Source organism: Pyxicephalus adspersus, chromosome 4 (genome assembly GCF_032062135.1).
Source record: "Pyxicephalus adspersus chromosome 4, UCB_Pads_2.0, whole genome shotgun sequence".
NCBI classification, from domain to species: domain Eukaryota; kingdom Metazoa; phylum Chordata; class Amphibia; order Anura; family Pyxicephalidae; genus Pyxicephalus; species Pyxicephalus adspersus.
The window spans coordinates 30,275,027-30,298,862 of NC_092861.1; the positions used below are offsets into that span (position 1 = coordinate 30,275,027).

A 23,836-nucleotide genomic window follows, 5' to 3' on the forward strand; every position below is an offset into this window, starting at 1 on the left:
CACCTCCTGTACATAGTGTGCACTCTCTGACCACCTCCTGTACATAGTGTGCACTCTCTGACCACCTCCTGTACATAGTGTGCACTCTCTGACCATCTCTTCTACAATAACAGCAATCTCCATCCATCAACTGTAGTATATCTATAGTCTCTGACTATCTCTTGTAGTGCGTCTGCAGTCTCTGACCATCTCCTGTAGAGTGTCTGCAGTCTCTTTTTACCTCCTGTAATGTTTTCAGTCCCTGATAACTTTCTGTAGCATTACATTTATTGAATCCTATGTGACACCCTATGGTAATCTCGGATTGCTGCATATGGGCAACACAGTGTCTCTGAGATTAGCACTCCAGCCTTTGCAGCGCTGGGTTCCAGGTTCGAATCTCAGCCAGGACACTATCTGCATGGAGTTTGCATGTTCTCCCTGTGTTTGCATGGGCTTCCACCAGATACTCTGGTGTCCTCCCACAATCCATAATCATGCAGTTAAGGCAATTGGCTTCCCCCAAATTGGCCTTAGACTATATGTAGACATATGACTATAGTAGTGACATTAGATTGTGAGCCCCTTTGAGGGACAGTTAGTGACAAGGCTATGGGAGTTGTACAGCGCTGCGTACTATGTTGGCGCCATATAAATACTATATAATAATTTTAGTATTGTGAAAGTGTTATGAGGAAATCACGGTGCAGATGGAACACTCCAGTTTGAAACCATTTTTATTACTGTGTACTAACAATGTGCAATGTTAGTACACAGCTGCATGTCTAACAATACAAGCAATGTCTATACTTAGATAAAAGTACATAAAAAATTGATCCAAACTTATGTAAGAAATTTACTTGGCATTAATAATTTACAAATAAAGAATTTTAAAATCATTTTTGTACATACTTGCCAAATTAGGCTTGGCTCACCTGCTTCCCAATCGTTCCCCTGGTTTCTTTGCTAGGAAGAGTTTACATATATCTTTAGCTTCTGCAGTGAAGTTTGGATGCTGAAATGTAACCTCTTCCTCCAGTGTCCTTCGTTTCACCTCATCCTTGTCTGTCTTCTCCTTTGGATCTTTAAATGGTGTCCGGGCTGCAATCATCTCATACACACTGCAGCCCATCGCAAACCAATCCACAGGATATGAGTAGTTTTCATCTTTTAGAATTTCAGGCGCCATGTAACCATTAGTCCCAGCCTAAGAGACAGAATAACAGACAGCAGTATAGTGCTGGTAAATATTACTAACGAAAAAAGAATAGTAAAACAGAAAAAGTCATATTTACATCAGTTGTGAGACCCTGGAAATAGATGTAAAAACATTTTCAGATATTTCTGATATACCACATTAAAGGTTACTTTTTTTAAAGTCCAGAATAAAATAAAAAAACTAACACTCATTGTAACCCCCAACTTTCAAATGAACTCCTTACTAGCATGCTCAACCGGTCATGTGATCAGACCATCGTGCACCATGGAAGAATCTCCCTATGCCAATAAAACACATGTGCTGGGATTCTGGCATCTCATTCCATTGTTGTGTCATAAATAACCAGTTGGATTTGCAGTGAAGGTATGTCCACCACAAAGATTTAAACTGCAATTTTAGAAAAATATCCTCCATTTCTAACTTAATTTTAAGTTTTAATATTAATATTAGGCTTCCAGACCTGCATGCAGTGTAGTGTTTTTTAGTAAAGTGCTTTTTTAATATGGACTTGACATGTTCAGTTATGGGCAAAGCAGAATTTATGTTGGCAAATCGCATGTAAATTTTCTGTTTTTTGTATTTGTTTGAATTATTCATGTACAAAAGTTTTCAGCCAAGTAATTGTGAGTTACCCATGACAATTGAAGAAGGAGTGATACAGTACATATGCACAGCAAAGCAAGGCGGCTTTTAATGGTAAAAAAAAAAGGTTTTACAAACTGTCTACAGTCCACAATTTGGGAACAGTTGACTGCGAGAAAGAGATAGGAGAATTTTACTGATGATTCATACATTTTTTCTAATGTGTACATGTGTAAATAATGGGTAAAAGTTGGGTAGATATTTGGTAAAATCATTCCATAATTGTTCTTCCCTGATGGCATGAACCAAGAAGACAATTCCCGGAATCATCTGGCTCTAATTTCACACATGGATTGGCCTCAACAGAGTCCAGAACTTAACTACATTGGGAATCTTTAAAATGTCCTGGAGAATAATTTAGGCAGTGGTCTGACTTTCCCATCATCTAAACAAGATCTTGTTGGAAAATTGTGCAAGTGGTCCCACTTACTTTTCTGACCTGATAGAAAAATACTCTCCTAGCCGCTCTCCTCGCTCCTCCAATGAGCTTCTAATGACTTCCTCACTCATAACCTCATCACACGCACGTCTCAAAAGACTTTTCTAGAGCTGCCCCTACTCTCTGGAATGGTCTTACTTGTCCTATTCGGCTTGCTCCTACTTTCTGCTCATTTAAAAGAGCACTTAAAACCCATTTTTTGCAAACTTGCCTACCCATCTTTTTCTGTCTTTTGAAGCCGTCACTACTTCCCACCACTACATATCTTCCCTCCGCCTCTTAGATTGTAAGCCCTTTTGAGCAGGGTCCTCTCCTTCTACCCTTGCATTAATAAAATGCCAAAGTTTGCTTATCTTCTCCACAGCCGTCCCCAGCTACCTCCTCAGTCCAGCACCACCAAACCTATAAACGGCAATAAACGGCGTTTACAAACCAATGCAAAGTGCTATCACACAGCCTGGGCTCACATATCATTACATGAACCCTGCTCATTCAAGAGAAATGCCTGGCACTCTACATTTAAAAGAAGGTAAAGTTCATATGATATCCACAAACTAGACAAAGTCAGCTGTACAAAGTTATGTTTTTTAAAAAAAGATTGATGGTTTCAGGAGTTTCATACAAAAGTTTATTATCGTCATGTTTAAACTTGCAAAACTAAGAAGAACTGGAAAGAAGACATTTCTTTGTTAATGCACAAAACTACTAAAAGTTGACATTGTGACCATTATTCCCACTGAAATTTAATAATAGAACTCAACTGCAACAGAGCAATAAAAATTCCCACCATGCTTTAGGTAAACATATTCAGTAAGGCCTGTTATATGTCACATTGAACATAAAAATCCCAAAGTATTCATAACATTGGAATAGCTGGTATTGCTTTGAACGTTCCACTCAATGTTGGTTTATGTTTTCCTATAGAATATGAGAAGTGTTTTACAGTAACTATTAAATAGGCAAAATGGGGTGTAGCTCAGGCCTAAGTCCTATGTAAGGAAACCACGGGGCTAGCAATGCTGATCCCCACTAGAAAATGTTAGCTTCCTTTCTGTTTTTGTCTTTAAAATGTTTAGGAACAAACAGGCCAGCATTTGACTGCCATGCTTTCCTAAGTAAATTCTGCCCTGGGAACAATTATGCATTGAGTATCCTAACTCCTCCTTTGCATGCCATGTACATTCCATGACAACCAGACAACTAGTATGGCAGTAACTAGTAACTTGCATGCCGTAATACACTGTAATGGAAAGCAATGGAAGTCCATGTTCATGCAGAACAACTTTACTTTGCTACATGAAAATGCATATTAATCAGAAATGCCTATGCACTGCAGTTTAGTGAAGGGAACTCAAAATACCCATTCACACATAAGTGTTCGGGTTACCAGGTATAAGAATAACTGAAATTGACCTAAGCCAACAAGCCAGCCAAGTGTCTTCCGATGTATTACAGAACATCTATGATTGCCCAAGGAATTTTATATTGCAAGAAAAAGTTTAGAAATGGCCTCATGTTTTCTAAAGGGAGTTCTCAGAGTAGAATTATTTTTCCATTTCTGTTTCACAATTGATGACTTCTACTAATGAGACTTAGCAATTTTTTACAAAATGTGTCTCATAAGGAAACAAATCCTATGTATAAAGGCAACTTCAGCCAACTATTCTAAATGGGAATAATAAGTTTGCCATGTTTGATGATCATAATAACCCTCTATTGTTACCTGAATTATTTTGACATTCACCAAGCATTCCTATTTGATTAACCACTCCCTGAATGAAACAAAAAACCTATGCACCAGGAAGGTTTATCTACAGTGAATATGTAGTGAATGTCAAATTCACTGCATAGTAAATATACCTTTTAGCATCTGCTCAGAGCACAGATCTTTACATTCATCCCAATTTAATTTTAAGCGCTGCGTAATATGTTGACGCTATATAAATCCTGTTTATCAATAATAATAATATTAATAATAATAACAAATTGATGCCAGTATGTTTGTGTATTAACTTATCTGTAGATAGTAATTGATTAGTGACTAACTAATACCATTAGACAACTAAAGTTCTCCCTTATAAAGCACATGTAGTTTTGGATCATGTAAAAAGAGATTTTACCATTTTTTTAGATAAGTGGGGCAGGGCACAGTTATGCTTTTTTGTAACAGATGACATATGCATAAAGTTCAAGGAGTTTTGTAAAGCTATAACTTTCAGTGAAGAATTGAATTTATCCAAGCCATGGTATCTCCATTAAATGTTTATGCTGTCTTTTTAGCCCACAAGAATTGACAAGGACACATGGTCAGATCAACTGATATTTTCTGTACTTAAGAAAACTAACATGGACACTGCATCGAATGACTGGTAAGCTGAAATAAATTACACTTTTGTTTGTGTTTTGATACAGTTAGGGATACAATATGTTACTATTTAATAATGTTTTCACCCAAGATTCACATATTTTCTAACTGAATCTTATGTGGAAAATGGATGTATTGTGGATGGAAGGCGAGTGAATTTTGGACGACAACCTCCTAAGTCAATGGTGGTTGCAGAAGTCATCTCTGGTATGACATCTGTACATTCAGTATATTTTTTTTTTTTACAAACAGCTGGTGCATATCTGGGCATGAAATGACCTTTTGTGCAGCAGAAGTTGTTACATACTTTTCGCCCAAATTAAAGATGAAGATACAAAGCTTGCAAGCAGAGAGAATTAGCACATCAGATGTGTATTGTGTCATGTTTGCATATTTGGAATGCTTCTCTCTGGATATACAGTAATTATTGATGAGAATACACAACTGTTTTGCTTCTGACATGTCATAGGGTTAGGGTCTTTACACATTTGTTTTGCTCCCGACATGCTTTTGGAAAAGAAATTGGAACAGGATGATCTTCATATGATAAATTGAACAATTATTATTTTGGGAGTACATCTTATAAAATGTTGACACTTATGATCACCTTGTGAATAGAGGTGGGAGACACAAAATGTTGCTGAGAAATTGTCACTGAAAACAATCATTTCAGATGTTCTGTTCCATGTAGTTAGAAGAGGTAAGACAAGTGAGAGGCTCCCTGCTGATGTTGTTCCTGTTGGTAGTTTAGTTATACAGCATGGCGGATCACTAAACATCTTTAAGGGACAACTATACAGATGCGTCTGCATACAGCTTTAAATATGAGTAAGTCAGAATGCAATCGAACCTGTCTGTGCCTGGAAAAACAGGAATTTTAGTTTTCCATGGTATTGCCACACTTTTAAACCTGAGAACAGCTGCGGTGTTCTTCGGGGTTCTGCATGTGTAGCACTCACACCACCCAGGTGCGGCTGTAATTTTCCATGTTCTCTGTTCTGATGTGGAGCACATCAGTATCCCGAATTCAGGCTATGTTTTGTTTAGGGGTTTCATTTTCCAACTTAACAATAAAGGAGAGGGTTGTGAACATCCAGTTCTCAGACATGATCATCATAAGCAGTAGTTAATTCTCAGCCTCCTATGTCCCAGGCCTACACCCAGGCTAGTATTTTTTCACACTGGCCAGGCGTTTAGGAGAAATTCCCTCCTCTAGACACGGCTACCCGTTTTAAGGACAGTCCCAAATACACTCACGCAGGCTCAGGCCTAGCGTGCCTTCCCATGGGTCCTCTATCCAGCACCTTTATTTCAAAGTTAGGCTATTGAGAAACTCACTCATTCTCCCAGAAACTTTTAGAAGGACTTTGGCTAAGCTAAGCCAATGCCCCAGGGCCAGCTGGCCTCAAATGCCTCAAGCACTACATCTTTCCATTGGAACCTCAAACCTCCCATTCTACCAAGTATTTATACGATTTGAAACCTTCCCATAAATTTGCACCAAACCTGCTCATTGGCAGTCAAACAAATACATATGGCAGATGATTGGCTGCCTGTCTCACTAGAATCGGGCACATTCCCTGCAGGAGCAGTCAGCCAATCATTACTCCCAGGGAAAATCTGTATCTGAATTTTGTAGCATGTTCTAGATCTACACCTCCCTTCTTTAAAGGGATCAAACACAACAGTGTTAACATCAACCATGCAAATATCACAGCTTCAGGCAACTGCCTATGAATAAAAAGTGGCCAAAAAAGATTGGTTTATTTGGTTGCAATGCCGAAAAGGGATGTCAGGGCATAATACAAAAAAGTGCAGTACATGCACATTTTCCCAGGTTTTACCCCTATTGAGGTGCCTGTGGGAAGAAGATGGGAAGTGGCCTCTTGTATGGTGTATGGCAGCGCAGTATCTTTTCATCAAGCTTCTCAACTCAATTGTCCCTGACTTTTTGGGCCTGGGTGATCAAGCAAACCTGGAATAGTTTTCCTAAAAGTAATTTGCTATTTGTTAGCAAATGTTTTCAATCCTGGACCAGATAAATTTCAGGTTTGATGGATCACCCAGCTTCACCGATGAAAGTGTATCTTCTCCAACCTTGGAGAGCTTTAATAAATCAGGCCTTTTGCATTCGGTCGCAAGTTTTACAGACTGTCAGGAATCCCGATACTTTACTATGCTGCTTGAAGACTGGTACTTGTTGTGCTTCCCACAACTTAGGAACGGAACTGTACCAAAAATATATTTTTTATGGTAGGACATAAACTTTAAATACAAGGATCATGGAAAGATTAAGATTTTTTAGACCCACCGTTCTATTTCCTTTCTTCCTTAGAGCAGTCATCATCAAAGTAAACACAAATCATGGCTTTAGGGACCTATGGTTTTATTAATAAATATAGTGTTAAAAAAGATTTTATTGGTTAGGGCATCAAATGTGATATTTCTGACCAACTTTTATATTTTGAATTTTTTGGGGGTGGTCATATTCAGTATGCAACTTGCTTATTACTTTATATGGTATATACTCTATATGTTTCAAAAACTTGTTTGCAGTTCACCCAATCAAAGCTGTTCTTTGTGTATAAATGTTAATTCTTTTTGTTGCCTCCTTAACTCTAAAACTAAGCTCAGAGATTGGGCAAAATCAGTATTGACAGAAGTCTGCACCTGGCTGGATGATCTGCCATTAAGACCAATAATGTTTTATAAAAAGAGATTAGTGTTGTGGCCTCAACCTGTCTTTGGTTAACAAAATATGCGCTCTGGCTGCCAAAGATCGCCGAATTTAATCCATTACACCACATCTGATTTAAAAGCAACCAATATTTCAGATGTTGCAGTTTAAGGAGACTATGCTTGTTCTGACCTCAGCCTTCATCAATAAATGCACTTTTAATATAGCAATTTAACAAGGAATTCACTATTGAACACAGTCCCGTCTCTAAGGACTGAGATCATGAAAGTCTAATACACATATAATTATGGTCTTATTAATGCTTGGCACAGCAATTCTTGGCTGAAACTTTTCACGCGAAAAGACTTTTTAATGCCAAGTAAAGAAACGTTGGAGCAATTAGTAAACATTTTAGGGAGAAACTATTACTGAGAGAGTACACTTGGGATCAATACTCTAAAAACTACAGGGTTTAAATGAGGATGAATTTAATTGGAGCCAAGTTTGCTCATACATCTAAAACCGCTGAAAACAGCATATTACTCATCCCTCATACCGTAATAATCTCTAATATTTTATATTAAATATTACAAGAAATGGCACTGGAAATAATATAGAACATTGTGGTTAGCCTAACAGGCTTTATTTGTTTTATACTGCTTTTTCAGAAGAAAAAAAAATTATACTGGTTTTGGGCGTTCATGTAGAATGGGCTTCAAGGATGGTATCTTTCATAACGTGTTTTTGTCAGGGAGCAGGTTGGGAAACCATTCCCTGGTAGAGTCTATACTTAGTTATTTGATTGGTCCAGCCAAAAAAGAAGAGTTGTGACCAGTTCTAACCATTACTAAGGTGGGTCTGAGGGGCTTCTTATATTCATATGCTGGGTTGTTTTACTATAAGAATATAGACTATTCACTTAGTAGACTGAATTATCACCTTGAAAGAGCATAGTCACTTAGTGAAGGAAGTGAAGTTTTTTTCTTGTGCATATTTGGGTATTTTTTGCAAAGTGAATTTGCATCACATTCACTAAGCTAAGTAAAGAAATCCCTTGCAAGGTCACAGATTGCCTTAAAGCTTTAAAAATTAGAAATGAATGATATTTATATTTGATTCATACCATAATGAAACATCTCTTTCTGCCCTTCTAAAAACATGTTCATTTGATCTTTCTGCATATCTATAATAGCTATGGCTACAATTAATGCTCCTTTTAGAATGTCTTTATTTGTAGCCACCCCATTGTGGACTACAAGTGTAAACACCAACATTTACAATACACAATGCAATGAATGATGGGATATGTCGTTTTTCTTAGGAAGATGCCTTGGCAGCTGCTCTGGTGCCCTCTTGTGTTCAGAAATATTGAAAACCACTATCAACTTCCACACAGATTACCTGCATAAATGATGAGCATTTTTCAAAGTAAAAACATATTTTTTATATATATATATATATATATATATATATATTACTCATATATGATTGTATTCTTGATGCTCTTTTTTAATTCTTAATGTGAGGAATATGACTTACACCTATTTAAACCCCTTTAGTAAAGCTCCAATATCTGCAGAGGTTTCCAGCTAGTTATACTTTACTACCATTTCTTTAACTTGTTCCACTATTAAAACAATCTCTCTTCAAAATAACAGTTACATTTTATTACCCCAAAAACTTAACTTTTTTTAAACTCAATGCAACATTTGTTTAATTGAATATTTTCTTTTAAAACTCAATAGGAACCCCCCCTATATCATCTCAAACATGAAAGCATTATGAGCATTCATTTTTGCCTCATGTATTACAACTGATATGCTAGTTATTCGTTATATATCCCAGTTTAACTATTTTAACACACGTTGGAAGTCTACCAATGAGTAGGCCAGCACCACACCTATTTTTGCTGAATCTTGCTGTCTGGCTCACCCACCACTCTACTGCTACTCTAATCCAAGCCAAAGCCAATCCCACCACTGACTGCCAATTACACAAACAATTCAGCCCAAATTTCCTATTCCATCCTACAAAGCTCCCCCTTATATAACTCTTCCCTACCTTTCTAATCTGCATTCTGCTTTTATTTAATAGTCTTTTCTGGAATTCCCTTCCACTGATCACTCAGCAATTTGAAACCATGACACTTATTTTACTGTAGGGTATGCAAATTCTTATAAAAGGTAACTTGGGTACAAATCAGATGCTTCTATTTATATGGCAGACATGATTCTATTGATTAGCATAGAAGCCAATAATGCTTGCCATTTACATAGCAACAATATTGGTTCTTTAACCATTTTTTCATCCCAAAACACTCTATACATGTGTACAACATTCTTTATTATGGTTAAAGACACAATATGTTTGCCATGTATACAACGTTTTGATGGTCACATGTGCCATGTGCATGTTTTCCTATCCAAAATTTGCATCCAAACTTGGTATACCTCTACTTGTTTATTCTTCTGATGACCCAAGCTATCCACAGCATAACAACAAAGAAAAAGAAAGAATTTCTATGAATGCCACAAATAACACAACATTACAGGTGCATGATTATATAATCATGCTATGCCCTTAATGTAGCCATCTCTTGTCTACGCCCGGCACTCTAGGTACTCTCCTTCAAATATTAGGATTATGTAACAATAGAGTTACAGTCCAATACCAAAAAAGGTGTCCTGGCGTAAATGTCTCATATATTATGTAAACTGGCAGCTAAGTAGTTCCCAAATGCTTAATTGGCAAAATCTTCTTACCATCTGCCTTAAAATTAAATAGTCACATAAGGTCTTTAGCGAAGGCCAAATCCAAAGGACTTAAGACTTGCTCTTATAATACGAAGAAAAATAGATCAGTCCTCTTCAAGACATGTCAGTGGCCAGAGAAGAACTTGTTACCTACCCTGTTTGTGATGGGTTTTCCTTCCTTCACCTTAACAGCAAGTCCCAAGTCTGAAAGTCGGCAGTTGCCATTGTCATCTAGAAGAACATTCTCTGGCTTCATGTCCCGGTATAGGATATTCAGAGAGTGAAGGTGAAGGATGCCACAGCAAATCTGAGCTGAATAAAATATCACCCTCTTAACTTCTAGTCCTTTCTCTCCAACATTATAGATGTGAAATTTGAGGTCTCCACCATTCATGAGGGTCATCACTAGGCACAAGTGAGTTTTAGATTCATATGCATAAGCCAAGGAGACAATGAAGGGGCTGTGAACCTTCTCTAGGATCTCCTTCTCCAGCAAGGCCATTTTCTCCCCATTTTTCTTTTTGAGACGTTTCTTGTCCAGTTTTTTACAAGCGTACATCTGGCCTGTGTTCTTCACTTGTATAGCACAAACCTGCAAACACACAACAACATTGTATAAAGGACTTCAAGTGTAATACTGTGATATTTATCTATCTATCTCAATATCAGCTTTTTCTCTGGGATCAGGGAAAGTCTTCCCTCTTATCACCAATGCAAAGGGGTGTTTTTCTAGTAACCACAAATGTAAGGGAGATTGACAATGACCAGAAATGTAAGGGGCACTACACTGAATATTATTTAATTATTATTATTATTATTATTATTAATAAGCAGGATTTTTATAGCGCTAACATATTACGCAACGCTGTACATTAAAAAGAGATTGCAAATTACAGACTAATAAAGACAGTGATATAGGAGGAGAGGACCCTGTCCCGAAGAGCTTACAATCTAGTAATTATGAATATTATTATAAATCCTTTTTGCAGTGAGTGGTGGTCACCTCCCTGTTCCTATGTTAAATGCAGCTACAACTTTGACTCTTATCCTGTGCAACTTCCAACTTCTGTCAATATCCAGGATCAATAGGAAGTTGCAAAATAGATGGCAGAATTACCACTGAAAAGTCAGGATCATCGGGCTGAGCCAGTGTTGTGTACTCCTCTACACTAGGGAGACTCCAGGCACAGACAAAAAAACTATGGTAATCCCTGTCATGTGGAGGCTACTAATACCATATCCCAGGATCACAGGTAAAGTTACTTGGCATAAAAGAGTTTGGACTAAAACAAGAATCAGGAAAACAGTTTTCAAGGTCTAGCTATGTTCTTTATTTCTGCTCCTTTCTATGTTTTTCTACTATTTATCACATAATCAGCAGCCACCTGCTTTGCTAACAAAACTTCATCATTACTGTTAAGCTGCGTACACACGTCAGATTTTTCTCGCCCGATAATCGGCATCGGCCAGATATTGGGGGAGAATCTGGCATGTGTAAAGTCGGTGTCGTTCATCGTCCATGGATCCGCCAGGATGGATCCACGGACGATGAATGACGACCGATCCTAATGCAAGGGAAGGGGGAGAGCGCGCAGCAGGGTGCCACTCCGTCGCTCCCCCCTCCCCTCTCCATAGAGCAGAACAGTGCTGTATGTACAGCCTTGTTCATGCATCGTGTAGTCCTTTGTCGTTGGAAAGGACCGTGAAAGATCCTTTCCAACGACAAAAATTGCACGTGTGTACGCAGCTTTACCCACATCTAGCACCTAATAGGTTACTGGTTTGTCAACACCAATTCACATGTGCACGCTTGTCATGAGAGTCCTCCATCTAGTTTTCTTTTTTCAATGGCAAGGCAAGTCTGGCTTGGTTTATTAATCCTTTGGGGTTACTGTGACATATCAAGAGGCTATGCCACATATCTACATTGTACCTATTTATTATGCTCAGTCTAATAGCATTAAAAGGAGAGCAATGTTTTAGAAAGAATCATAAGGTTTAGTAAGGAAGCACAATTCAAATGGCATTAAAACTACCACTGAAGCCACCTTTACTATGTTTCTTCCATAGAATCAGCCAACTACAGAAGAAGGTCACACTTAGTCGTTGTATTTCTCTCAATACAGGATTTATTTCAACGTATCATATTGCCAATATACTGTAGAGAAGGACCCTTATTCTTTTTGTTAAATCAATGGTCTCTCTACTTAGATTTTTCTACTTACTCACAAACTATGAAACACCTTTAATTTTAATACACCAAAGATTTATTTAGCTGATTTATACTGAAAGTTTATCTGAACTTTAAGAGCACAAGTTTTGCTAACATTTTTTCTTCTTTTTTAAGGAAAATCAAACCACATAATATTACACATTTACTAGGTTTTAAAAATTCTTCAATTTATGTTAATCATTTGTGGTAAAATAGTTTCTACTTTTAAAAAAAAAATAATATTTATATTAATTTTGTCTTATTGTTATCAAAATCAAAATGTTGTTTTGAATATTCAAAGAATTCTGGACACAATGGCAAGGGACTAATCAATAAAGATGATTTTTTTTAATATTTGGATTTGTAATATTATATGGTTGCTTTATTCAAAATTCAAAAGAATAGTTGTGCAAGCTTGATATTAAAACTAACAAAGCAGAAAATCACAGTCTCATCTCAGTGTAAAACTGACAAATTAACTGATTACTCCCTTAAGAAGCTTGAACTACCCAAACCAGATCTAAGTAACCCGTTAGAGGTTTTATCTGTATCAAATGCACCAATGCAAATGTGTGGGGTCCAGTTCTCTGGATATTATAGCTTTATCCCTTTCTAATAAATTGTAAAAAAATATATCTGACAACTTAATATCCATCATGGATTATCAATAAACTGAGATTACGGAATTCACAACAGACAAGATTTTAAAGGTCTATAGTCACTCTTGGGTTCTGATGCAGTCATCCACCCCTGCACAGAGTTTATATCTCTACAGAAAATACTTTTAGCCACACCTCTCTGTTTTTAACTACAGTTTAAAATGGGCTGATATATCAGCTGATCTGTTTCAGGAGTTATGGAACTGCAAAGCCCATGACCTATGGTCAAGGAGAAGTGATTATAAAACCCTGTTGTATTGCTTTGCTTCTTCTAATTTAATAAATGTCAATTTTTACACAAATTTCTGGTGTTACAAAAATTGAAAAGGTCAAAGTGATCAAGGGCAGCAGAAACTTGGCTCTGAAAGTATTTGAAGTTGCCAGTAAAATGACTATTCAAAACTGAACCACAACTAACCTCTGCACAATGTGGAATGAATATGCATTAAGTAAAAAGCACAGCACTTAAACGTTCTTTGTAACATTGGGAAGTTTTATGAATACACTTAACATATCCACAAAACCAGAATGTGATATCTCCCATATATTTATAGGTAGAAAATGGCTAAAGAATATTGTTTTGCAGAGACAGCAAAACCTGCTGCTTTTTCATTATTTATTTAGTCATATTTTGGGATGACTGTGGCTTTCTACAGAAGTGCTGGTATAAACAAAATTTCTTGAAGGACATTATGATTAAGATACAATGTTAAAACTGTTGTTTTCTGTATAGTATATATTATATAAATACATTACTATGCTAGTAAACTAGCTGAATATAAAAGGGGGCGTCAAGTAAATAGCTGAGAACATAGATGTATGCATTGGTACAGTGCCAACTAGTAGAGAAGCAGGACATCTATCAGGGAATGGCATGTGAAGTGAGGGCATGTGGGATAGGTTGTAAGAGCAGGGGGAAAGAATGGTGGACAGGTGTAATAGTGAAAATGCAGGTTGATGTCCAGATATGGAGTGCAGAAAGGAGAATGGCACCCAGCTGCAGAAAAGAAAGCTTAGTGCATTTCATAAATAGTGGAAATAAGGAAATGCAGGTCCAGTGGTGGTAAGGATGGGGTTGCAGGCCCAGTGGTGAGTGTTGCCTGCTGAGCTATCAACTGTAATTTCAGACCCAAACCTCACAACATGGCCAACAATTAGAAGGCCATGCCACATTTCAATGCAGACTTAACCACTGCAGGGACCAACCTGAATGTGCTTTCCACTGGGTATGGTTGTTGTGTATGGTGCTGGTCTATACTGAAACCTTAATGCTACCACACAACTGTAGTAATGACCAAATGTTATTACTTTCCTGCTCTAGTCCACACCCTGGTTACATGATCTACTGAAGGGAGCTGAAAATAAGTTATTGGCAATTGGAGACCTCCTATGTTTGGGGACAATTACTGGTTAAAGGGGATTAGAAATACTGTTACTAATGTTGGGCCCAAGTCTGGAAGCTACTAGGAAATCAGCATTGCTGATATATGCCAGGCCTACTCTGCTGATAGTGTAGAGTGTTTGGGATAAACAAAATTAATTGACTTGATCAGTAGAACCTTATAGACCAACAGCCATACAACAGTAGCACTCTCACTAGACATCCTACACTTTGCTTCAACCCTCCTAATATCCCCTCTTCTTTGCAAGCTCAGGGCTAATGCTAGTGGATGTGAACCGGAAAGCTTAAAGCGTACCTAAACTCAGAAATTTCACTTTACATAAAAAGAGTAAATAACGAATGCGCAGCGAGATCGGCAAGTTTTTTTCCATCCTACGTCACTCGATCTCGAGCCTGGGTAGGGTGACATAGGATGAAGAACCCAAAAGAAGAGGAGAAGATGGCGGTTCCCGGAGCCCAAATCCTGGAAGCAGGAGACATGTAAACAGAAGATCCAGGGCTATGTGTCCCTTTACTCAAAGGGACACATAAACAAAACAAAAAACAAACAAACCATTGCAGCCTCCGAGGATACAGGCCCAGTAGTTGTTGGTCTATTTGTGATTATCCTAAAATCAACTATCCTGGTTGAAGTGGGGCATTGTAGAGTACAAATAACAGTGGTAAGGGTCAGTTTACTAAGGTTTTAAGGGATGTTAATTAAATCAATACAATCTCATATAAGTAGAATAAAACTCCAAGAGGTTTTACCTATAATCTGCAAGTACGTTTGGCATATTTGCACAATATGGAACACTTAACTGTTGCATGGGACTCCTCCAGTGAAGCACGGTCCAGTCTCCACGGCATGGTCAATGATACTGGAGCCATAAGATGGCTGCAAAGAGGCTGCAGGATATCGGTATATCTGCAGCCCAGAGGTGAAAACAAGCATTTTATTGGAATCACATTGTATATATTTAAAATGTTCTCATTAAAATATATAGTTCATAATGTATCTGTATCTATGTAACCAACAGCTAGATATTTTATCCCATGAAATGTTATTTTATCTTTAAATTACATTAATTTATTTTCCTACTCCTCAGTAGACACATCATTGAACACCTTAGACTTTTAAGTACACCCTCTAGTATCTTAAATAAATCTCTGAATAATAAAGTTGAACAAAAATACTTTTCCCCAGTATTAGACAGGTTGTAGGAGATCAGGTGGCATATATACCTTACCACTGCCCCCGGAAAGCTGGGAACCCAAAAAGCCTACCAGAAGGCACTCTGCAAGTAACCATTTTGAGAACTAAGCTTTTCCAGGACATAGTGATGCCTCATTGAAAGTCCATATAAAGAGAAGCAAAACAGAGAGGGTTATCTGGCTAATAAAGGTATTAACTGGTATCTTACGGCATCTGCTAAAACCTAAACATTAAACTGGGGTGATAGGTTCCTTAATTATTACTAAAGTCATGACAAGTTATGCTAGCCTACGTAATACTTCAGGCAAGATCCACTAAACTATTACCCCTTAAGAATTTCTGATAGTCTTTACATCAAACTAAGAGTACCTTTGGAGCCCTCCGAATCCACCTCTAGATGTCTAGAAAAAGTTGTGAGCACCCCCAATGCTAAGTCTCACCCTTTTGCTGTCCAACTCCTAAATCCCAGGGACTCACAGCGCAGGAGAGGCACTAAGAGCTGCAATATTGGAAGAGGTTCATGGCTATGAGGTTGAAATGCATAAACACTAATCATCCTCCACGTTTCTTTCAAGGGTCAGCTCAGGGGTCCTTCAATTTTCTTCCAGCAGTGATAGGGGTTCATCATGTCTACTGTGTGTGCTATTTAGTGCAACAGTGCTACACATAGATTCATAGAAAGTGTGATCCTTAGTGAGTGGAACAAGTATGATATTGTTAAGGAATGTGAGCAGTCAGGCTGCGATTGGCTCTATAGCCTTCAGTGGATTTCTGGCTCCATTAAGCTACTTGTCGGCCAGCTCATCTGAATCCTGACAGGTCCATATAATTGTTCCTGAATGTGGATGCAGTCACCTCCTAACCCTGGTAATTACCAGCAGAAATGTTCCTTTTCACAGCAGGGAATCTGCACCTTATGCAGAGGCTTAGCGGGAATTAGAGAAGGGAGCAGGGGACGGCAACTTTTTCAGTCTGGCTTAATTGTATTGATGTACAGTAATATCAAGGAGAAACATTTCACCTTGTAGCTTAGTCCTAGTCTCAGCCTCACACAGTGCACATGTGAAACACAGATAAACCCATATTATTAAAAGAGAGCAACCAGGAATATTTCAAAGGAAAATAATACAACAGACAAATTCCAAGTAAATACCTACATTTAGGCCATTCATGCATGTGTTTACTCAACAGGCAGTTATTTTTAAACTATAGTAATGACAGCAATTACATAGAGGTCAGCGAGGGGAACCAGGGAGCAATGAGGGGGTCTAGGAAAATGACCCTCCTTAAATTGTTGGGTTCTACAGAAGGCTTCTGCAGAAAGTTCCTCTAGATAGTAACACTGTTTTGTGGCACAAATATTGGGAAAAATAAGTATTCACTGTATTCTATTGCATTGTATCCTTTGTGGGCAAAATATTCATTACAGGGCTCCTTTAAATGTAGGATACAGTGGCATTGGTACCGGCGTGGCATTACTAAAGAAAAAGTACCTGTACCACATGTGGAAATGGAAAGAAGCAAAGCGGGCAATTTACAGCGCCATATTACCTACAATGATGTAGGATAAGTAGAGGAGATAGACAGCAGATGAAAGATGGAGAGTTCAACTTCTTAAAGACAAAGGCCTAAAATAGCATGTTGGACACTGATAAAATCAAAGGTTGAATCCACAGTGAGAGAAGATTTCACGGATAGGTGCTTTGTAGCCATGGAGGGTATTTCTCTACTTCTACATCTCAAATCTATATGGGTTTTTTTATTGTGATGTCCAGCGATTGCAAAAGCTATCCTTTTCGTAGTAGTTAAAATACCATCTTCCTTATGTACACGTAATCCCTTGTTTGCTTACTGACCTTTCCTGCAGTAACATCTTCATTAGGGTAGACCAATTCTTACTGGACTTTACAAAACCTCCTTTCTTTTACACATATTAAAGCTACCTGGGATATCACACAAATGTATGAAACATCAGCCACTGTGCTGTGAACCTTTCTTCTTAGGCTTATAGAAGTCACAGATGCACAATTGAATTTCTGAATTTGCTGTGTGGGATTTTCCACATAGATGAAAGGCACAGCATAGACAATACACAAATTCAAGCACGTTATTTACGTGAATCAAGTTTATACAATTGATAATCTGGAGAGGAGAGAAGGAAGCAACTTTTTTACTACCAGAGTTCCAAAGCTTAGAGGTTTGGGGGAACAATATGGCATGTTGCATGTACCAATTTAATTCTATATGACTGTTTTCCACTGCCCCTAGGATAAAGAATAATTTGCAAGAGAGTAAAGTCGGTTGTGCAGGGCTGTAAGTGTACAAACTCTGCTTGCGTTGAATTCTCCCACTTGCCTCTCAATGTTTGATGAATTTGGAGAACTTATGAACTCATTGTAGGCAGTGCCCAGATTGCTTATGCAATTAAATAACATTTGCAACTCCACAAAGTTAGGTTTTGTAATAAACCCCTATTAAATGTATGTTTAGGGTGTCATTGGCACTATATAAATGTGGTTTAATAATAAAAATAAATATATAAATACTGCATGAGAGTTGTTTATTTGTCTCATACATGTTTCATACATTACTGAATTCAAACAGAATCCCTCTGACAAATGTATATCCCCTTTACCGACTGAAAACTGTCATTGCAATAAAAATGCAAATAAATAGAAGCCTGTTGCCAGACCTCACTTTTTAAACTAATACTCCTGCTTGCATGGCATAATAGTGCATAAATCATATTGCTTTTTATCTTTCAGACACTTAAAACTTAAACTAAGTACACACACTAGATTATTGTTGTACGAGACGAACAATCATGATCTTAATCTAGCATGTGTACAGCATTTCCCTGACATTGCTCATCAATCCTCTCTGGATGAGTCGATCTCTTAGAAATCCTGTGGTCTCTTGGTTGGTCGGTCTTCTGTCTTGGCCGGGCTTGTTTTGAATGAGAATTTGACATGTTCAGAGGTCGCCTGAAATTGTTTATGGGTCTGTCCTGGCGAATCCATGGACAGGATATGAACGACTGCAATGAAACTGAAGGGAGGAGAGTGCAACGGGGTACCGCTTGCTCGTTCTCCCCATTCCCCCTTCATAGAACAGAACAGCGCTCTATGTACAGTGCTTCTTTCAGTTCATTCATCTTTCAGTCATTTGTCGCTGGAAATGATTGTGAAAAATGTACAGCAGGTACCACTGCCTTTTCAACAATGATCTCTTAAAAAACAAAGACACATTTTGAGATGTCATACAAATACGTATGACACCAAAAGATTACAAAGGGTGCTGTAGTAAATATCCAATGATGGATGGCATGGTCCTTAATATTTAGAGCTATCAAAGCATTCCCAGCACACCATATTCATAACAAGAAAAAGAATACATATACTTGCCATGAAAAAGATGCAACATTTCAGGGCCCTAAAATGATCAAAGCATCTATGACAAAAACCTTGCATCTTTATGACAAATAAATATTTTGTCTTAGTATAACTACTGTGTGCGGTTGGTGCACTGCTCTGACATTCCTGAAACATGCCACACTTGCTATTTTCTACCACAACAAGTCTATTACCATCCATTAAGTCCTCAGAAAGTCTCACAGACGAGAATTTGACATGTGTACAGCAGCTGTCTGACATCGTTCATGGCGCTGGAAGACGAAGGACCGCAATGGAAGTGAAGGGAGGAGAACGCAGCGGGGTGCCACACACTCGTTCTCTCCTCTCAGAGGAGAACGACACTACAGAGTGTCAGAGTGTGCAGAGCTCATTCATTCTTCTTCCAGTCTTTTGTCTTTTGTCTTTTAAAACGATCGTGAAACATCTTTTCCAACAACAACAAAAAATAATCTAACGTGTGGACACAGCCTTAGGTGTTGCATTTTGACTGCAATCTAGTTACATGTCGGGTTAGTACATGGCCAGATTAAGAGGAATTCTCACATTAAGGTAATTTATATAAATAAGAAAAAAGCAAGGCATTTAGGAGCCATTGTGTAAAAACTATATAATTTACAAAATTTAAATTTATGTAAACGGAATTCTTGTAATATCAACATAAGTAAAAGTTTTCAGTAATAATCAAAACTGAAGAAATTTACAGGACCACTATTCTGATTAATACTGGATTCTAAAGCTAAACAATATGGATTTTTTTTGCTTGTCAGTTGCACTTTGTGTATTTATAAACTTTTACCACAATTTCCATTTGATGGGATTCAGTGATTTGTGTTTGCCTACTTAAGAACCAGAGAATCCTGTTATTTTCAGGTGGAATCATCTGACAGGTTTCAGTGATTTGTGTTTGCCTACTTTGACCCAGTGAATCCTATTATTTTCAGTGGGAGTCATTCAGAATAAAGAGGATTCACCCGATCAAAAGATTTGCTGGAAATTCACCAGCAAATGTCAGCATACCCCTTTTATTTACTCTTCCTGATGCATTTATTTGAAGTTGATAAAGATGTCCAGAAGCAGATTTGGACACCTGAAAAAGAATTATTAGGGGGAATAATCTGTTTGTGTGAAGGCAGATATATGGCAAAATTTGTTTGGCTTGGTTAGGCATTGGTTTTTTCCTGAGGGTTTTGGGTGCTCCTACCACCTTTGCATGCCCCAATACTTCCTATTGCTTTTTTCAGATCATAAAATAAAAATCCACAGAAACCAGAACCTTTAATAGTGACCATAGTACCTGTTATCTAACCAATGTAGATTTATGAAACTGCAGGGTGGTTTAACTCTCCAGCAACTACCAAAACCTAAAATATCAGATTAGGTTGGTTGATCCTTTAAAGCTATGCATTCTCAACATGTTTGCGTCTAACTACAAGGTTCCAGTTAGAAAACGTCACTATAATCCTTCTTTAAAAATCAGATGATTGTTGCCTGATGCCGATTTGGGTAACAACCAATTCATCAAGTAAAAGATGAAGCTCACACCAAAGCACAGTAAAAAAAAAAAAAACATTTGTTGAACAAAAACTAGCTTGCACTTAGATGAAAAAAGTAGTAAGCATCACAATGTATTTGTAGATCACATAATACAATATACTGGTAACTATTTTTCTGAAACAACAACATACCTAGCATAGCATGACAACACTTACGGGTCTATTAGGGGAGAATTACGCAAACACATACACCTGGAAGATTCACCACCAGGGAATGTTTTAGTGAATGTCAATTTTACTGCTTTATAGATACCTTGGATGTAAAGTACATTATAATGTAAATGCAATCCAGTGTTCTTACCTCTCCAAAGCCACCTTTCCCCAACACTCTAAATTCATAGAAATATTTATGGGTGATTGGCTGCCTCTCAAAGGCTTTCCACTGGAGGAATCGGTCATAGTACATGCTGTTTTGGTAGGCCTCAAATGGCTCTTTTTGAAGGTAGGCATTTGTCTCCTCCCTGGCAAGCTGAACCAATGGTGGGATCTCAGCTCCCTGTGCATTCTGGAGGCGTTTGGAAAGGTCTTCGCTCAATAAAGCAAGGCATTCTGGAGAGTCCTGTTTAAACCTTCTGCTCATCAAAGTTTGTAGTAGCTGCTCCTTGGCAGATCCCTCCTCCAGTTCCCAGTCATTTACTTCATCCAGGAAATTTTGAATTACAAGATACTCTGGTACGGAGATCAAGAAGTCTCTGAACAGTCGTCGGCCAATGGGCTGTTCCACACAGATGCTCTGGTAGTCAAGAGGAATGGTGTCTTTTATTTCCTTGCGACAAACATCCGTAGGAGGCAAAGACAGGCTCTTACGCCTTTTCTGCAATTCTCTCAGATCCCCCTCACTGCTTTTCCTGGCCTGCAAATAAGCCGTGTTGGCTATAAGATTATCCAGTCCTCCCATGTCACACATTATTGCTGCTGAGTCTTAGCAAGTATGAGAAATACACCTTGCTGGGACAGAGGTCACAGGACTTCTACCCTCTCTCCCTGGAACTCTCTTCTCCCTGTTCAGCCACTGTGACACAGGTGCCAGCAACAGTTAGCATTAAATACCACTGAGGGATTTTCATTAAGACCTTTGCTTGTACCATTTGTGGAAAGTGACTAGTAAGAGGTTTCTCTGCTGTAAGGAGCTTTTCCTTTGCTATCTATAGCTGCTGATTATATACAGCAAGGAGCGTTATGAGAGTCAGTGGGCATCCAGCACATGTACAAAGTACAGCAAGCCAGCAAACCAGGTTTCAATAAATTTGTATATTTCTATTTAAAAAGCCATTAGGGCTCTTTGGTAAAGGCTGTATAAACAACTGATGCTGATGATGATGTTATGGTGGTTAAGCCATAGAGTGTTCTATTGCTAGTCATCTGATCAGATTGTCAGACCTGCATGGAGATCAGAAGTATGTCTTTTTTTTAGTAAATTGTCTTTAGATTGAAGTGTCCATTTAACACATCCTAATAATGTGTTAAATATGCTTTTTTTTTTAGCTATTCTCACATTTTAGTGTTTGAAACTAAATTCCAGCCCTAAAACAGAAAACCAGGCCAGTGGATGTAAATATGGCTGTATACAGACATATACAATGTATTTACAAAACAGTGCAAAGGATTCAAATATTGATTGAGATTATTGATAAAATTATTTACCTCAAGCTGATGTTTTTTTGCATGAATATATAAAAATAACTGAAAGTTAAACGCTTTTTTCAAAATTCAAATGCATGACCCATTTTAATAAAAGACTGTACATTTAACATTGCTATATTAGAGTAAAAGTAGAGAAAATTCTTTCACCTCCCCTTTTACCACCATAAATGTATTCAGCCTCCTGCAGGGTGGAACTAGCCACAACTTCCTGGAACCTGGAAAGCCAGTTATTGCCATTGCCTAAGTACACTTAAGATTTTTGTAGTTGGAAAGGATCTTTCACAAAACAGAGCAGAAACAAAAATGTCAGATGCAGTAATCAGCAGCCTGAATGCAAATAGATATTGCTCATTCCAATTGAGAATCTTATTTTAAGAGAGAAGAGGTAAACAGAAGACATTTAGTCAATCCTAGGCAAGGTTTGCTTTAAGGAAATCATGTAATGGTATTTTTCTTAGATACCTTTGTTACTGCACTAGATTAAAAAATGCTGCAGTTGGCACAGAATACATACTAGCAGAGATATTGCAGCTGTACAGCACAACACAATCTGCAAGGACATCTGAAAAATGGCAGGACTGTATAATTCACTGCAACTGCATCACAAAACACTATATGCCCATCAGCACAGAGATAATTATATAAGAGAGGTTTTTTTTTTTACTTTTTTAGCTCTACAAGCTGTAAAACAAAACAAAAAAAAACAAAACAATAGACATGGCTAAAACAATTGATTGGCAAATTAGGCATAAACTGAATTAATGGTTCACCTTCACCAATCCTCCCTTTGAGATCTTAGACTACCTACACACATCACGATTCTCTTTCGAAAATCAGCTCAGGGCTAGTATCGGACGAGAATCTGGCGTGTGTACAGTGCTCGTCCAATGTCATTCCTGGATCCATCCTGGCAGTGAAAGGGCGAGAGTGGTGCTCAGCGGGGTGCTGTTCCGTCTGTCTCCACTTTCAGAGCAGAACGACGCTGTATGTACAGCACTCGTCCAGTCTTTGTTGTGTACAACAAATATTAAATGTGTGTATGCAGCCTATGTTGCCAATTTAGTTACAGATATTTTTTGTTAAATTGAAAAACAATTCACTACAGGCAGACTTGCCTAAATGTTTCTGCTCTTTCGGATATTTTATAATTACCCAGTTACCAGTTGGCTTCTATGTGCTTTATTGGTATTTGTAAGGTCTGACAATATATACAAATTACACTAGTGTGTTTATGTGCACATTATAACGCAGGCCTTAGTCAGTGTTGGACTATATGTAAAAAAATCTTAGCAAAATGGTTAAAAAAAAAAAAAAAAAAAAAAAAAAGTTTCCTTATGCTTTGTATATACTCTATGCAGGGACAATGTGACCCATTTCATAGCTCAGTCATTTCCAAACCTTTGCAGTATACTGAAACATGTAGAGTCCATTTACAAAAGACAGTATATGGCAAAGAAACAATTTGTTTGCAAATCCTCCCAGCCCAATTATACTTACTTTGGCCGTGCTTCCATGTTGCTATGTCCCACATTGGAGATGGGGCTGAAATGTGTATAATTTGCAGTTCCATGCAAAAGTACATTTCATCAAATTATCTAGCTGCAGTTACAGACCAAACACTGGGCTGCACAGTAATTATGCATACCCTTACACAATTAGAACTATATAACTAAAATTGTTTAAT

The 23,836-nt window shown here is 37.8% G+C and overlaps 1 protein-coding gene across 2 annotated transcripts in view; it reads right to left on the reverse strand.

Annotated features, from left to right (window-relative positions):
- Positions 1-23,715, reverse strand: part of GRK7 (G protein-coupled receptor kinase 7) — a 27,198-nt gene extending 3,483 nt beyond the window's left edge. For both annotated transcript variants that reach the window (XM_072407667.1, XM_072407668.1), the window contains exons 1-3: positions 20,810-23,715; positions 10,229-10,666; positions 915-1,186 (exon numbers count right to left, since the gene is read on the reverse strand). In XM_072407667.1, coding sequence (XP_072263768.1) covers positions 915-1,186; positions 10,229-10,666; positions 20,810-21,415 — 1,316 coding nt within the window. In that variant the 5' untranslated portion in view covers positions 21,416-23,715. The remainder of the gene's footprint in view (positions 1-914; positions 1,187-10,228; positions 10,667-20,809) is intronic.
- Positions 23,716-23,836: the final 121 nt, after the last annotated feature.